Raw genomic sequence first — 16,706 nt, forward strand, 5'->3', positions numbered from 1 at the left:
TAAAAAAAAAGTTTGATAATGGATATGGTTTCTGTGGGACAGAATTGGAGGGTAAATGCTGTTTTCCATAACGTCCCCAAGATGGAAGCAAAGTATGATGTAAAGTGGATCGGGTCCTCATTACATACAGTTGTGCGATCAAACAACAAGATTTGACAGTACAGAAGTTATTTGTTAAAAAAACGTTCATAAAGTATAGTACTTGAATTTGTTCAAAGCGCCTGTAAATTGGGTTCGTATTTGGAACTAAGCCCCGCGAAAAACGTGAGATTACGGTATTTGTGCAATGACTGATCTGTCGAAAAACATGGCTGACCACAATCAGAAAACATTGGATGCCACAGTCGAACCTGGGTCGCCGCGGTGGGAGCCCCAAACCTTAATTATTAGACCACCAGTGATGAAGACGCGCAGGAAAAGGCATTTGATTTGATCTCATGATCATACTCTTTGAATTCATGGTACCAGTGACGAATGTTAGAAAATGCAGAAAACAAAAGTGGACCTGAAAAATATAAAGGCAAAAAACAAGACGAGAGAAACATCTCTTTGGTGTATCTGATGATGAATCGGACTTAGGACATTATATAAAACACTATTTTATGTTGGTATAGTTTCCATAGTCTACAATGTCAATTGATTTTCAGAATGGCCGCACGTATTCAACATTTGTCACAATGCTTAGTTTGAGCTGATGATACGGTTTTACACCAATCTTCAATCAAAAGTTAGGTGTGTGTTATGCACAAATAAATAAATTGTAAATATTTTACTCTTTTCTTAATTTGGATGAAACAAGGGGTGGTAGCCAATCGCCACAGTAAAAATAATTTGCCATGAATGGATGAGACATTGTTTCCACGGCTTAGACCACCTGTGTCAAACAGGCGGCCTGTGGGCCGAATCAGGCCCGTCGAGGATTTTAATCCGGCCCGCTACACAACACTGAGCGAACCGCAAGAGAAAAATGAGCTGTAGTTTAAATAGCAAAGCATCTGTAGTAGTATTTCTCTCCCTCTCTCTCTCTCATATTTTGTCTTTCTCTTTCTTTCTCACACTGTCTCTTTCCCTCGTTATCTTCTCTCTTTCTCTTTCATTTTTTTTCTCTATAGTTTTCTTTCTCTGTCTTGCTCCCTTTGTTTTTCTCTTTCTCTTCTCTAACTTTCTCTTTCTTTCTCACCTCTCTTTCCCGCTTTTTCTCATTTTTTCTATGTCTCTCTTTTTTTTCCTTTTTTTTTTCTCACTTTGTCTCACTCTTCCTCACTCTCTTTCTAATGCTCACTCTTGTTCTCTCTTTTTCTTACTCTATCTTTTTTCTCCTTTCTTGTTCTTTTGATCTTTCTCTTTCTCACTTTCTTTAATTTTCCTTTTCGGTCTCTTTTTCCCTGTGTTTCTCTCTCCTTTTTTCTCACTTTCTGTCTATTGCGTTCTCTCTCTATTCCCCTCACTTTTTCTCCATGTTTCTGTCTCTCTCACCTTCTCTGTCTCTTACACTGTCTCCGATGTTCTCTCTCTCTCTCTTTATCTTTCTCTCTTCTTTTCCCCTCTCCTTTTCTATTTCCTTTTCTCTCTTTCTTTTTCTTAAACCTACTAGTCCGGCACCCGTGAGATTTTTCTTTTAAGCATGTGGCCCCCATCTCAATTGAGTTTGACACCCCTGGCTTAGACAAAGCCACAGTCTGATTCGAGCGAGCTAATATGGGATTACGTACTCAAATAGTGAATGATGTCTAGCGTGTTGAAGTAGCAGATAAATGGCGCCATCTATAGATAACAGCCTGGGTGACATCAAATCAACAAGACACATTGGGAATGTTCCAAAACCCACCACGGTATCCCTTTAATAACGTTGATTACCGACAAAAAGCACACCGTTGATTTTTTTCTACCAAAGCATATCAAACTTTTGATTTTTATTCCTTCCCATTTAAAGTGCAAAAGATTTTGAATTTGAGAATTAAAAGAAATGAGTTGTACATTCATTGGGCTACATTTGTTAACATTCTATAAAAATAGTAAAATACACATCATTTTTATATATCTGGCTCAGAAATAAAAGGTGTGGTTGCGTGACACAGAAAAGCTCCTCCTAATGCCGGAGTGTACTATTCGTTTCCGGTTCTTCAAAGTCATAATGGCCAGCAAGGCTGGCAGAATCACTTCATTCCCTATTTGAATAAACACACACCTTGGTCTCATAGCTTCCGTGCCCACACCCTACTAAGAAATCTTTGGCTAAATCGTACAACAAAGTACCTGGACACAATTTCCTTCATTAAAAGAGGTGGAGTCAAAGTAGTGTGATGCTGTCAGAAATGACTATAACCAGAGTTGTTCAAATAGACAAGACATTACGTACAAATGTACAATTTCATGATAGCCAATATAAGAACACGTCCATTCAAACGTCGGATTGTCTTCATAGAGGCCACCTTTTGTCAAAAACCATTTAACGCTCTTGTTGTGCTCGGGTCAAAATGACCCGCCACTGCGTTGTTAAAGAAAAAAAATATCCTTAATGTTAAATGTCATGACTTTCCCTACTTTGGCCCCAACAGTAGAAAAAACGAAATGTTTTGATTCATATTCCCAAGTAAGCTTTAAAAAACAAGTATGAAAATGGTCCTTAGAATAAGGACAACACGAAGGTTCAACTTGATATCTTTGAATCCCCACATGATGGCTATGCACTAGAACAGCAAAGTTTTTCCTCTGTTGGAAGACTATTTGTCAAAGGGAATGCATGTCTTACAACTCACCATACCCGGCTTTCCATAAAGCCATTTGGAAATTAACGTCCACATCAGACGGACAGTTTTAGCTTGCTACTACATATTGGGCAAAACGGGGTTCTACTAGTACAATTAATGATATTGTAAAATTGTAAAAGGCATACTAGTCACACAAACCTATTTACCGTACTACAAAGTGCACCCAAAAACCCAAAATTAGACAGAAATGATGTACCGTAAAATACTGTTTCATAAGATTGTAAATGCGTACAATTTTGATAGGTGTACTTTACTAAACAAAGTTTTTTTTTTTTAGCAATGATTGATCAATTGATAATCTTTTCTGCCCCAAATCGCAATACATTATACGCAACAATATTCAAACCCGGGTTGTGGCAGTGAGGGCGCGGACACTTTACTACTAGACCCCAATTGTACAGATGACATACAAAACCGCATTATCTATTTTACTAAGGGTGCCAGAAACAATGATTTGCATAGTTCGTTCTGATCAGTTAAACGGTCTCTCCACTTCTTCACCTGTGAGTCAAGGCAGAAACAGAAGACAGGAAGTCTTTCAACAAATTACTCGACAAGGTCTTTTACATACATAAATTTTAGACCGTGAGGATATTGACACACAGGTGAAGAAGTGGAGAGACCAACTAACCTATCAAAATGCACTATGCAAGTCCGTGTTTCTGACACGGAGTATAAATACGGTGATGCTGATATAAGCTCTAAAACCTTTTCGTATGTACTCTGTACCACTGATTTAGTGGAAAACTGTTGCCGCCCTCACCATCATCCTAAAGGTTCAATTGCCATTACATACAATAGGTGTGTGATTTTAACTAGTGAAACTTATAAACTATTTACCTGTAATCATTGAACTATTATATGTCGAATGCATTTAAAGAGCCCAACGGTTATACAAGAATAAACACAGTAGCTTTTACAAGATTCTCAATTTCATGCACCATATTTATTAAAAATATATTTTTGGGGGTGCGCCTTATAGTGCGGCAAACAAGGTACTTATTTAACATTTTTTGGAACGGAAAAAAAACGTTTCATTTGTTTGTAAACATAGTGATGTATCCGGTGGGCGGGGCTTAGCCAGGAAGCAAAAAGCGAGAGCGAGACAATATGTAAACAAGCGTACGCGCTAACTTTAGTTTTGTCTCATCAAAATGGACGGCTTCGACATTAGTTTTAATATCCCGCGTCAAGATAATGTGACAGCTGAAGGTAGAAGAAAAAAAGACTTGCTCTGGTCAAAAGACAGATATTAAGAAACCTGTCCTTGCTGCTATTTAGGTGTTAAAACATCGTCATGTTGTGTGTTTGGGTGCTAGAATCTGAGAAAAAAACCTTACTGATTGTAAATATAAGTTTTACAGGATCCCAGCGGACACTTATCAAAGAAAAAGAAGAGGGTTGTGCTTAAATGCAATAAAGCCAAAAGATTGGACCGAGGCACTCGTCAGAAATGTTTGGGTTTGGAGCGCACACTTCATATCAGGTAAGAGAAATTAAACATTTATGACTCCTTCTATCAAGTCAATATTACTTATTATATCGACAAAGTATCTTGTTTTTTTCTCAGCTATAGCTAACTGTTTGCCTTTAGCAACAGCTTTGTTCTCCCCAGTCTTTTGACCAGCTGGGTGTATTTTTCTCCTCTGGCTTCTGTGACATCACGCTTGGATTAATTTAAGATAATCTCATTTACGGAATACTTGGCGCGCTCACCGTGCTACAGATAGGTGTCGTTCTCTGTGCTGCTCACACTCTCTTTAGATCCGTGCTCGCTGCCAGCTTTCAGGGGCGGCGACGGGACGGTGAGAAGAGGTGGCGTTTGATCCGTCTCTGGTGGTGGCGGGACGCCCTTTTTCCGCTTTTCTCTTTTGGCTTTGCGGGTGTGACCGTTTTCGGACACCTCCGGGGGCGATTCCATAACGATGGTGGGCCTTTGCATCAGATCCTGGCGGGCCGGGGGGTCTGCGGCCATGACGGACTTGGCGCCATGCATTCTGGGTGGGGATCTGTAGTGGAGGTCGCCGTGGTTCTCTTTCCAGCGTCGGAGCTGGGACAAGTGTTCCTTCTCAATGTCTTTCTCTGATATGGACAGCTCTATGACCTGAATGACAGAGTATATTTCTGTAAAATATATTATATAATAAAATAGGATTCTTTCTTTTTTAAGGGAAGTAAATGATCGTCGTACAATTTTTTTTTATCAGTTCAAGTACCATTTTTAGATAATCAGTAGAGAACTTTGCTCAAATAAAAACTTATTTTACTTATTCCACTTAATTCATAACGTGTTTTTGAGTAAAATTAAAAAAACAACAACTATTTCATAGGACAGATGGATCATTTATTTTTTCCCCTAAAATAACGACCTAAATTTTCAAAAAGGAAAATATATCTACAATATTAGTCAATATTGCATAAAACCCATATTATCACAATATAAATTAGATTAATTTTATTTATTTATTAAATACCTATAGGTATGGATATGAAAAAAAAAAAAAATAATTCCTGATAATGACTGACAGTTATTCTCCACTATTCTTTAAAGAAAGAACAATGAGAAAAAAAAATACTTCAGGGGCAGTGTGTAATATGTGACCACTAGACATTACTGTATTGTGTAGTGCAGTGCAACTGCACAATTTTCATTCCGTTTTTTTTTTTTTTGCACAGCCTTTCACAAGCTTTTGGGGTTTTTTCATGGTACCCATAGCAGCGAGATGGTGGATCATCATGACAGCTCCCTATAGGTGCGCCTCGTGATATGTAAAGTAACTACAAAGTATGTGTATCGTGCTTTAAAATTAAGGGGGAATATTATTAATCTAAGAGCCCATGACACACTGGAGCACTCCATCGAGGCAATCTTTATCAAGCATTACAGACTATCACTAATGTATTCCAACAACAAATGTTTTTTTCGCCTGTGGATGGAAACATATGATGACCTAGGGCACATGTGTCAAACTCCCGGCCCGCGGGCCACATCCGGCCTGCCGTGTAATCATATCCGGTCCACAAGACCACTTTACATTATTGTTATTAATGGCCCGTCAATATGAACAACGCCGTCTCATCCCTGGACATCATAGTCACTGTATCTATTCTTTCATATATGACGTATACTGTACTATACTATATACCAGGGGTCTGGAACCTATGGCTTGTGAGCCATTAATGGCTCTTTCTATGAGTACCTATGGCTCAGAGACAAATTTAATTGCATGCAAATTTTCTCCATCTCGTTCAAAACTTGAGCCATTAATCCTGTTCAAATACACGCGAAGCCAAACCAATTCTGAATTGCAATGCAGTACTTTTCAGAATATATAGGGCACGTTTTCACTACGATTTACAGTCAAAGTGTCACACAAAAAAAACTCGTTTTGGCTGTACAACGCTAAAGAATCCTTTATATAAAAGCTCACTATATAATCTGTGTTCAGTGTTCAGATACTTTTTGATGAATCCACGGAACAAATTGTAAATACGCCAAAACACCGAAAGAGAACTTAGTTATTTGATTGGGTGAGTGGGAGGGATGGGTGGAGCTATGCAAAAAGAGCATCTCTCGCCCTACTCCGTCTATGCACATCAGGCTCCCTGTTTGCAGAATGTTGTGACTTTTTTACAAAATAATTTGTGTAGCATTTTCATATTTCTACTTTTGACAGGAGATATATTAAGGAGAGCAAAATCTTTTGGGATATTTAAGTTTTTTTTAATATATACATTGACATATGAGCAAAGGAATTTGAATGTTAAGTTGTTTAAGTTAAGTTCTAAATTGTATAATTTAACAAGATATTTTTATTTAGAGCAAAATAATAAATACTGTATAAGTGATTTAAGGTTTAAATTTAATATTCTCGTCTGTTTTTATTCATATTTATGTTCCAAAACATTTAGTTTAAGTGTGTTCAATAAATGTTTATCCTGGTTGGCCCGCGACCTTAAGTGTGTTTTGAATTTTGGCTCCTTGTGCAATTGAGTTTGACATCCCTGACCTAGGGAGTGATGGGTGCCTCCTAGTGGTTATAGGATCCAACAAACCAACCAACCAACCTGGATGGCTACCAACAACAATGTTAGAGCGTCCTTCAATAATTGAGGAAAACGTTTTTTCCACAAAAGCAGCACAAACTCACCTCCTGCACCAAGTACGTTTCCTGCATGTATTGTGGAGGTATGGCCCGCAGGAGCTCCAGTGTCTCGTAAAGACCTGGGCAGCTCTTTACCTTCTCCCGTGTTCCTAGCATGCATTTGAGAAGGACCAGGCCCACGCGGAACATGATCTTCACTCCTAGGAGCAAGAAGATCAGTTTACAAAGAGAGAATGTACATTTAGGGAAATGAAGGGCGGTGTTTGGTAGTAATATTCTTTTTTTTTTTTATCAGGCGATACTTTCTCTCACCCTCACATAAGAACATGTCCCACACGCGGAGCACGCACACCCATGGGAGTGTGCGGGAGAATGCGCACATGAACCATTCGGTCATGTACAAGAGGGGTTCCACTTTGTGCTGCTTGAGGTGACGGTGCGCCGTGGGAGAAACCTTCCGCAGGAGAGCGTACAGGATCTCGCCATCCACCTGGATGGCCTCCTGCAACAAGGTCACCACGACATTAGGGGCGCCGTTCTTTCCTCTGCTTCATCTCCTTTATCGTACCTTGATATGTCATTACTACTGCTGGGGGAGGGGTGGGCAACTATTTAGAGTCACGGGACGTATTGGGTTAAAACATTTAGCCGAGGGGCCAATCCTGGAGACCTATCCATTTTTTTCATTCAGGAATAAATAAACATCTACAGGTTTTGGGGGAAAAAAATGGTTTTGAAGTGCTCACAATTTAAGAAACATAGCAGGTCCCAGTTTTAGGAACTATATTTGATATATAGTGTTACTGTAGTCGTTTTTTGTTTTTTTTTTAGTATTTTTGTAGTAATTTTCCAGTCAGATTTTTTTAGTATACTGTAGTATTACTGTAGTGTAATGTTGCAGTATTTTAGTAGTTTCCCCAGAGTAGTACTTTTGGAGTATTAACTTGGTAACATTTTTGTATTATTTCTGTATAATTTTTGTAGTATTTACATAGAATTTTGTAATATATCTGTAGTAGTATTTTGTATTAAAGTATTACCGTAGCGGTATTTTTGTAATACAGTATTTCTTCAGAAGTATTTTTGAAGGTACATTGTGTAGTTTTGGCCTCTCCGATGGCAGTGTATTGTTTAGTGTGAACTGAAACCAGTGCCAACTGAGCACAGTTTAGCAGCAAGATGACAGACAAACATTGTGGCGACTACTAGGTATGGATTCCGCTATGCAGAACAAATACAAATGTCTGGACCTATGAGTATTTATATAACGTAACATTGGTATGATGGTTCATGTGGAAAATAAATCACAGTTGTGAAAAATGACAGCTGAGCGTACATCTTACCAGCCCTGTACTGTAGTATCCAGGAAGGTACTTCTCACATATCTGGACAAGGACCCAGAACGCGTCCTATGACACAAGAGTATAGTTTTCTGATGTCAGACAAGGAGCCCTGGCAGGGTTTTTGTTTTGTTTGTCATTTTGGTCCTGTATTAATCGATGTAGAGTTGGGAGATATGGTACAAATAAACTACATTTTGTTTTGGTAAGAAAATCTTAGGTGAAAAGAAATTGTTACACATCGGATTTGCAAATAATTAACATTCATAGTTCAGGCTGACTAAAAAGATACTAATCTTTTGTGCCTAACTTTCTTTTAAGCAACACTACATTAGTTAGAAAGTCTAATTATTAATCAGCATTAAAGGTAAAATCTTGGCCATAAAATGTCAATCATTAAATCGACCAGTGCCGGGCTGGGCTTCTCTATCGCCGTTTTTCAGTTTATTTTTTCACGCATAAACGCTGTTCGTGCACTTACTTTTACTCAAGTAATTATTTGGATGACTACTTTCTACTTCTTGAGAAAAATTGTACTGAAGTAACAGTACATTTACTGAATTAACACACATGATTTGAGGGACCAAGCCCTTACTAAACTAGAAGCTGCACTTCGGAGATTGCACTTCAGGTTCACCCCAGGCCTGGTCCCTCTTATCAAATTAATCGGTTGGACGCTTATACCCGCGTGCCGGGTCGGGTTAGGTGCGATCTTACCTCTAACCATTATGAGTAATCCGAATTCAAGTATTTGTGTATAACCCACTTTTTTTTAACCTAGAAAAAAATCACAGTTTGGGGTTACATTTTACACAAGGTTTAAAAGCAAGATATTATAGTACTGAAATGAAAATGAAAAATGAAATGATCTGCATTTATATAGCGCTTTTCAAGTCAATGACTTCCCAAAGCGCTTTACATTGTGCTTCACATTTCCCAATAGCGGCCGTGATTTGTGCAGCCATTTAAGGCACTAACCTGCTTATTGGGGGTAATTGGGGGTTCAATGTCTTACCCAAGGACACTTCGACATGTAACACGGACAAGCCGGGATTAGAACTGGGATCCCTTAATCCTAAAACGATCGCTCTACCTCCTGAGCTACTGCCGCCCCTGTATTTGTGCAATGATCGATGTGTTGAAAAATCGCAAAACATTGGATGCAACGGCATCCTAAACACTAGACCACCAGTGATATAGATATACTGTACATACAAAAAGGCAGTTTTATATACAATACCAGAGGCGAATGTTAGAGAATCGATTCAACAGAAAGTTGTCCTGAAAGATACAAATAAAACCAAAAAACCACAGCGAGGAAAACAACTCTCTGGTGTATCTGATGATGAATCAGACCTGGAAGGATATTAAATAGTACATTTTATGTTGGTATTGTGTTCATAGGTTACGTTGTTAATAAACGATATTAATCATGACTGCACGTATTTAACAACAGAGAAAGCGTGTAACAAAATTTTATACAGAGTTTAAATAAAAAATTAGGGGGGCGCGTTATACAAGAGTGTGCATTACACACGAATAATTACAATAAACACCTAAATTCCCACCCTCAATTTCACAATTCAGCTAATTGTCCAATTGTTGAATTTTCAAATGAGACATTAATTAAAGTAATTAATTTCACTTAAATTGAATTAATCATTTTTATCATTTACCCTGTTTTTCTCATGAAGGATATTTTTTCAAATTAGCAGATATAGAAATAGTTAGATATATTAATGACACACAAAAAATGAGAATAATCATCTTTAAAATTGGCAAAATTATCTGACAACAGAACTAGATCGGTAGACTTTTACTAAAAGAACAAGATTCATTTCCTTTTTTTTTTACTGCTTTTTCCTCTTTAAATCACTTACAGGACTTTTTTCACCAAAGAAAGTGTGTTTCATGTTTACTTCTTTATTATAATGCTGTTATGGATGTATCCTCGCCATATACTGTATGTGTGTTTGTGCATCTGTGAATAACCTCAGCGGGCATGTGCATGAGGAGCAAAGCAGCGATTGGAGCCTGAGCTTGACAGTAACCCTCCTCTGGACGGTGCAGCGTGTATGCCTTCAGCACGCGAAATAAATCTTGCTGCCTGTGTTTGAGGAAGAAAGAACAGCAAGCGAAATAGAATTTTCTGTGCAAACATTTACACACATTAATTGCATGAAAACAAAAAGACAACCAGCAAAATGTGGTAGGTAAAAAGGAAAACAATTCTTGTATTAGTAAAACTGCAGCCTAGGGATTTTTCCAAACGGACAGCCAAGTGGCGCTTACCCGAGCCCACCTCTGGCCGAAAACATTTCATGGAAGGGAAACTGCCGGTGAAGGTCTCTCTCAATTACATCTACCCATTTGGGATCTCCAGCTTGGCTGTCCAGCTCCTGAATTCGCAAAAGATTTGAATGTCAAATACAGCATGCAAAAAGCATCTTATAAAATGGACAGAAGGAAAAACCATGGTTACAGTGATACCAATGAAATCGATTGTAAGACATGTGGAATTATCTCACTTAGACCGACCTGAAACTTGTTGCGGTTCTGCTCCACCTTCACTTTGCCCCCCGTAAGGAAAAGCCAGGCTCGACCACGCAACGATGATGGGATCCCCTTCTGACAGCGTTCTTTCACCTTAAAAATTGGCTTTGAGTGGGCGTCAATGGTCAAACAATTTTATTTTGGCTTTTTCTTTGCAATAGCAAACATGCCAAAAAGGTCCAAACAATTGGGGGCGAAAGTGACATTCTAATCATATTTTAAGCACCGAGCTAGCTCTGCTAAATATTTACAAAGGTGTCTGTTTTAAAAACATGATATTTTGTAGGCAGGCAGACCTTCTTGTGCTTTTTAGCCATCCACTTATCCCAGTTGTCAAGCATGTCCAGCCATTTGGTCTCCCGCTGCCTGAGAACTGCCGTGGGGATTTCTTCAGCTCTAAGAAGGGAAAAATAATTAAACTGAAATGATATGCTTAACAGTGCTCTGTGACATAAATATAGACACACTGATCTCTTCCCTATTCTTTCATACAGGAAATGGATTCGCGGACAACACAACAGTACAATGGTCGGTCATCATCAGCAACCAGGTTTCCTGAAAACAGGAAGCGGTGGGAGAACTTTGTCCTAATTCCCTTTCCTTAAGTGTTTTAGTTTACTACAGTACCAGTACAAAATCTCCTTTTGCCATATTACAATCCAAACCAGTCACGAAAATGTTATTACTGTTTTAAGGTGGCTTTTTTTTTTGGTGGCTGCAAAATGTACGGATGGGTAGAAGGTAAATGTATAAAAGGTCATGCTAATTATAGGTGTAAATCATTCCTCAATAGGAGATTCTGTACAGTAGGTGCAAAGCAGTTCACAAACACCCGGTTCAACTCAAAGGAAAATCAATCGGATTCAGTTTACCCAGATGATTTAACGATAGCAATGGTTGGATGGATCCGATTTTGTATGACAAGTCCATGATTATGTTATTTTATTCATGTAACTTTACATATATCTAAACAAGCTTTAAATTTGTGGGTGTGAATTCAAAGGTGTATCGTTCCAATAAAAGATAATTCAATATGATCTATTTTAAAGCATAAATATTCTTAAGATATTTAATTCGACACACTAGCATCTTTTAAAAAAGGTTTGGTTGATGCGTAGCCATTTATTAAACAGAATAAAATTATTTGATTCAATTATTCAGGCCCAGATTTTACTTATAGCAGTACGTATTGTTGTGTTCTCTGAATTTAGGAATGACTAAACCTATTTGGGGGGATGAACCCAAACCATCTCAAATTTACCTACAAAATTACTCAGTTTTCCTTCATTTTGTGTTGTGAGTTGGATGATGAAATTTACAAAAAAAGTGTGTTTTTTAATGGTGAATTTCAGAAGCCAATTTTGTCGTTCTAATGTTCTTAGTAATCAAAACGTGTTTGTCTGCAAAAAGGTTATTAAACAGGTTATAATTGGTTGGTATTGAAATTGTCACTTTTTTTTAACCCTTAGATGCATAACCTAATGAACAGTACATATAGTGCAGTCTTCCATGAGTGGGGAAAAATAAAAATACGAATGACATAATTTCATTAACATGCTTTATGAGGAATACCTGGAATATGACGAAATTAAAACTTTTTTTTTTATTTTTGAAGATTTTGAAGAATAACCTACAGGGTCATCTTTGACCCCACTCATGCCTCCAAAAGTTAAAGATGTTACACACCACTTATGCGCATATTATTTAGTTCATAATATTCAATTTATTTATTGGTAATTTAACATCACTTTAAATTCAGGTTCCCAAATGGCCACTAGTATGAACCCTGCAGAGGCTTCCAAGGATCACGTAACTTTAAGCGGTGGCGATATTCGATTGCAAGCAACAATGGAAGAAGATACAAATAAGAGTTTCATCCACGTACTATACAACTTTAGAAAGGGTTTCGAAGACTAGATATGAGGAAAAGTTTAAGGTAATTAATAACATGGACCCATATACCATGAAAAATGAAGAGTTGTCATAGGATTTCAGTGTTTTACCAGCAATTTCATACCAAGGCATTGTAAACAACTTGATATGTTGAACAAGCTTGTACACCCTAAATGAGGTTTGATCCTATAAATACCTCGAAGCATTAAACCTGTCATTTCGCGGCTGGTTGCGAGAAATAAAATCAACTGAGATCAACAGTCTTTGTTTTGTTTTTTGGATGGGAAAGTAGTTTATAATGTCTGGGTATGAAATTGCAGGTAAATACAAAATTCCGATGACAACTTGTCCATTGTTTCTTCTAATCCAATATGACACCCGCGTAAAAAGTCACTTGACCCTCGGAAGCATCTATACTAGCATTGCCTACATTGTAGGCCCTACAAACACCAGTGACATGTAGTCAGAGGAGACAGGTGAGCCTGTGCCTCAACTGTCATCATGGAAATATAAAATAAAAAATACACGATATGTTTATATTTATTCAGTATTAAAGTTCTTTCTCATTTAAATTTACAATTTGGGGATTTCTTTATCAAAATTGCTGACTGTTCACTTTGTATTATGAATATAATTAATACAATGATTACGTACATAAACATATTACTCTGATCGTCTGCAGATGCAGAGTGAGGCATGAAATTCCCTTGCCTTTTAGCAGAGGCAGATAGTGAGACCAAGGAATCTTAAATGGCGTACACCTCAGCCCCCAAAAATGTTTTGGTGATAGTATTAGAAGCAAGTCGAGTCTATCCCATAACTTTTTCTCATTGCATGGCTTTTTGTTAGTAATAGTGTATTACTTTTATATTGATGCTTTTATTTAAAAGGAGCAGTAGGTGACATATTTCTGTGCTAAGTATCTGTAGATGCAGATTGAGGCAGGCAATTCTCTTGCCTTGTGGCAGAAGCGATTTGGAGGATTACCCATCTCTTGATGCTTTTATTCGAAAGGAGCTGCACATGGACATAAATGTATAAGTTGAGGTAAGACAATATGCCACAGTTTATATATTGCTTTCTTGCACTGCCAATCAAATGAATACGCCATAGGTGCATCCATCCATCCATTATCTGCACCGCTTATCCTCAATAGGGTTGCGGGGGTGCTGGAGCCCAACCCAGCTATCTTTGGGCAGTGGGCAGGGGACACCCTGAACTGGTTGCCAGCCAGTCAGAGCACACAGAGACGGACAACTCACGAGAGACAATTTGGATCGGCCAATTAACCTGACTTGCATGTTTTTGGAATGTGGGAGGAGGAAACCCACACAAGCACTGAGAGAACATGCAAACTCCACACAGGAAGATTGGGAGCTGAATTTGAACCCATGACCTCAACACTGCTGTCTAGTTTGTTAATTACACTCAATCATTCCTTGTGTACTGTCTCCAAACCCCTTCTTAACTTGTAAAGTACTTGGATTGAGTTGTATTAACATTTTCTTCGATTGTTGCTTGTAATCCAATACGGCGGCCGTGTAAAAAGTCAGGTGACCTTCGGAAGCATCTATACTAATATTGCATACCTGTTAACTTATAGGTTTTCACATTTTATACCTTTGTTTGTTCATTTCAAATTGTGTACGACACATAACAATTTTTGTATGGGATTTTTTAATTTAAATTCTCTGCTATGTATGAGAAGCAACACTGAACTTACTGCTAGGGGAATGAACTAAGATTTTTTTTATATGGATAAATTGAACTTGTTTATGGAAATTACCAATGCCCATCAATGCCAATCTCCGGCTAATGTCTGAAGAGCAGGAAAATGCTTGGCAACGGAAAAAACACCAGCAACCAGATGATGAAGCTGCTGTATCTGAGTCAAATAAGGAAGCTTCTCCTGTTATTGGTATCCATGAAAACCAGTAATATCTGTTTCATGTTGGGGAGCTACCCAAAAAAATAGCCTGGAGAGGGGTGCATGAACCTTTCTATTCTACAGTTTGTTTTGCTGTGAGTAAATAGGTTGCGCGTTGAGTTTGTAAGGTTTATTATTGCTTGATGAGGGGAATTGCAATTGGGGAGCAATTGGCTCAGGTTGCCAGGTATGGTATCGTCTAGCAACACGTGTACGATAGCCTGAAATAAGCGGTAGTATCACATTGATACCGATACCAGGCATCGGTACTCAGACAAAATATTTGGTGATAAGTGTTTGCCATAGAGATGGCTCCAGCGCTCCCGCGACTCTACTGAGGATAAGCGGTGCAGATAATGGATGGATGCATGGATGGATGTTTGCCATAGAGTATTAAAAAAAAAAAAATTCATTCGTACTTTTTAGAGAGGACTTATGACGACTTACTGCAATCCTGGGAACTGCTGTGCTCCACCCGTGAAGCCGAACTTGTCCACCTCTTTCTCGCCGAACGTGTCTGTGGCATCCGAGACAGCGTCGGAACTAAACGAGCGAGTGCTCCCATTTCTTGTCAGCTGCTCCGCGCTAGCATTAAAGTCAAGCTCTCCGTCGCCCTCTTCGGTATTTGCCATTTAGCTAACATTTATCTATGCAGGGGGGGGGAAACCTTAGTGAAAAAGTTCAAACACACACGCCATTTTTTCTGCTCAATTTAACGATATTGTCACGGGTTATGCTAACTGGCTACGAAGGCTAAGGGGGTGCTTGCTATTTGTTGTTACGCCCCCATATTTCAAAGTAAAACTTTAGTGTTAAATTTTGCCGAAAAAAATATATAGTTAAATGTACTTGCGAAGATATGGAGGCGTGTGCGGGCTCGGAGCTAACGCGCTAGCATCATATACACTTGTCAGCTGATTGGAGGCGTCGCTTAATCTCTACTACCGTCAGCAGGAATGCAGACTAGCACATTAGTACACAAATATCTACCGCCTCTTGTGGTAGATACTGCCTTGCAGCTTTACGCGCAAAAAGTACAAGCGGCGTAATTAAATACAATTTAAAGTGAAAATATAAAACAAAAAGAGAGATACAATTTTTTTTCTCCAGAAAATTACACCGCAGAGGAAGACTGGCACGTATGTAAAGATCCAAAAAGGGTTTCAACGAGGGTGTCTTTTTTTTAATCCAGGAAACGACTGCCCAGTGTGGCTGATTTGGCGTATTACAAAAACTTTGGTCACATGGTTCTTTCTAAACGCATATAAACAGTGAAATAACGTGGCTTTCGTGAAAAACTTTTGTTTTCAAACTGTCTTGCATAATCCTAACCATCAATCGTTTATTGAAGAGTTATTTATTGAAGAGGGTAAAATTTCTAAACTTGTCATTAAATTAGATGATTCCATCGATCCATCCATTATCTGCATCTTAGTAGGGTCGCAGGGGTGCTGGAGCTCATCTTCAGGCAGTGGGACACCGTGAACTGGTTGCCAGCCAGGCAGTCGTAGGGCACACAGAGACAGACAACTCACTCATTCACACCTGAAAGCTAGAGAGAGAGAGAGAGAGAGCTAGAGAGAGACATGCATGTTTTTGAGAATGTGGGAGAGAACTTGCAAACTCCACACAGGATGGTTTGATCTCATGACCTCAGAACTGTGCTAACGACTGCACTCATTTTCCAAACGGCCCTGGCTTTCTTGGGTCGTAAGGGTGTTGTTTTCAAAATACATTTTTGAGGGATGAAAGTGTTTTTTCGTTCTCTTGATGGAAAAACAAGGGACATAAGTGTCTTTAATATGGCAGTGATGCCAAGTGCAGTCATGATAATGGGTCAATTGTTAAAAAGGTGAGAAGGGTGTGCAGGAGATATGTTCCGGTACGCTGTACAACCCCAAAACGTTTTTTATCTTGGCTGAATTTAGCCTCAAGTCGGTTGCATGAAAGCAGGTTACATTTAGCCTGGCCGGCTCAGCTACTATGGTGATTTATTCTCCACAACTAGCTTGCTACTGAACGGGCTAGCAACTAGGCTAAGATTATTCCTAGAGATACATCTGTCACTTCTACTGTCTTAGGTGTGATAAATGAATGGGTTTTATAACCCCTCTAT

At 38.7% G+C, this 16,706-nt stretch overlaps 1 protein-coding gene across 1 annotated transcript; it reads right to left on the reverse strand.

Moving 5' to 3' along the window:
* Nucleotides 1-1,810: 1,810 nt before the first annotated feature.
* On the reverse strand, nt 1,811-15,742 carry LOC148350560 (TBC1 domain family member 10A-like). Its single transcript, XM_088355809.1, has 9 exons — nt 15,038-15,742; nt 11,067-11,166; nt 10,756-10,863; nt 10,510-10,616; nt 10,210-10,324; nt 8,221-8,286; nt 7,190-7,379; nt 6,923-7,077; nt 1,811-4,875 (listed from the first exon to the last, which is right to left on the reverse strand). Exons 1-9 carry the CDS (start codon nt 15,220-15,222, stop codon nt 4,492-4,494), a joined length of 1,410 nt encoding a protein of 469 aa, XP_088211935.1. The 5' UTR covers nt 15,223-15,742; the 3' UTR covers nt 1,811-4,491.
* Between the last annotated feature and the right edge of the window lie 964 nt (nt 15,743-16,706).

The sequence above is a fragment of the Urocampus carinirostris genome, chromosome 16 (genome assembly GCF_059441175.1).
Source record: "Urocampus carinirostris isolate Australia breed hairy pipefish chromosome 16, RoL_Ucar_1.0, whole genome shotgun sequence".
In the NCBI taxonomy this organism is placed as follows: domain Eukaryota; kingdom Metazoa; phylum Chordata; class Actinopteri; order Syngnathiformes; family Syngnathidae; genus Urocampus; species Urocampus carinirostris.

What these genes read in the sequence shown, in the direction of transcription:
- LOC148350560 (XM_088355809.1), bottom strand. Translation starts at nt 15,222, where the DNA reads ATGGCAAATACCGAAGAGGGCGACGGAGAGCTTGACTTTAATGCTAGC. An exon ending in AGAACCGCAACAAGTTTCAG is followed by an intron (nt 10,617 to 10,755) that starts GTCGGTCTAAGT and finishes TTGCGAATTCAG; the next exon opens with GAGCTGGACAGCCAAGCTGG. An exon ending in GGACATGTTCTTATGTGAGG is followed by an intron (nt 7,078 to 7,189) that starts GTGAGAGAAAGT and finishes TCTTGCTCCTAG; the next exon opens with GAGTGAAGATCATGTTCCGC.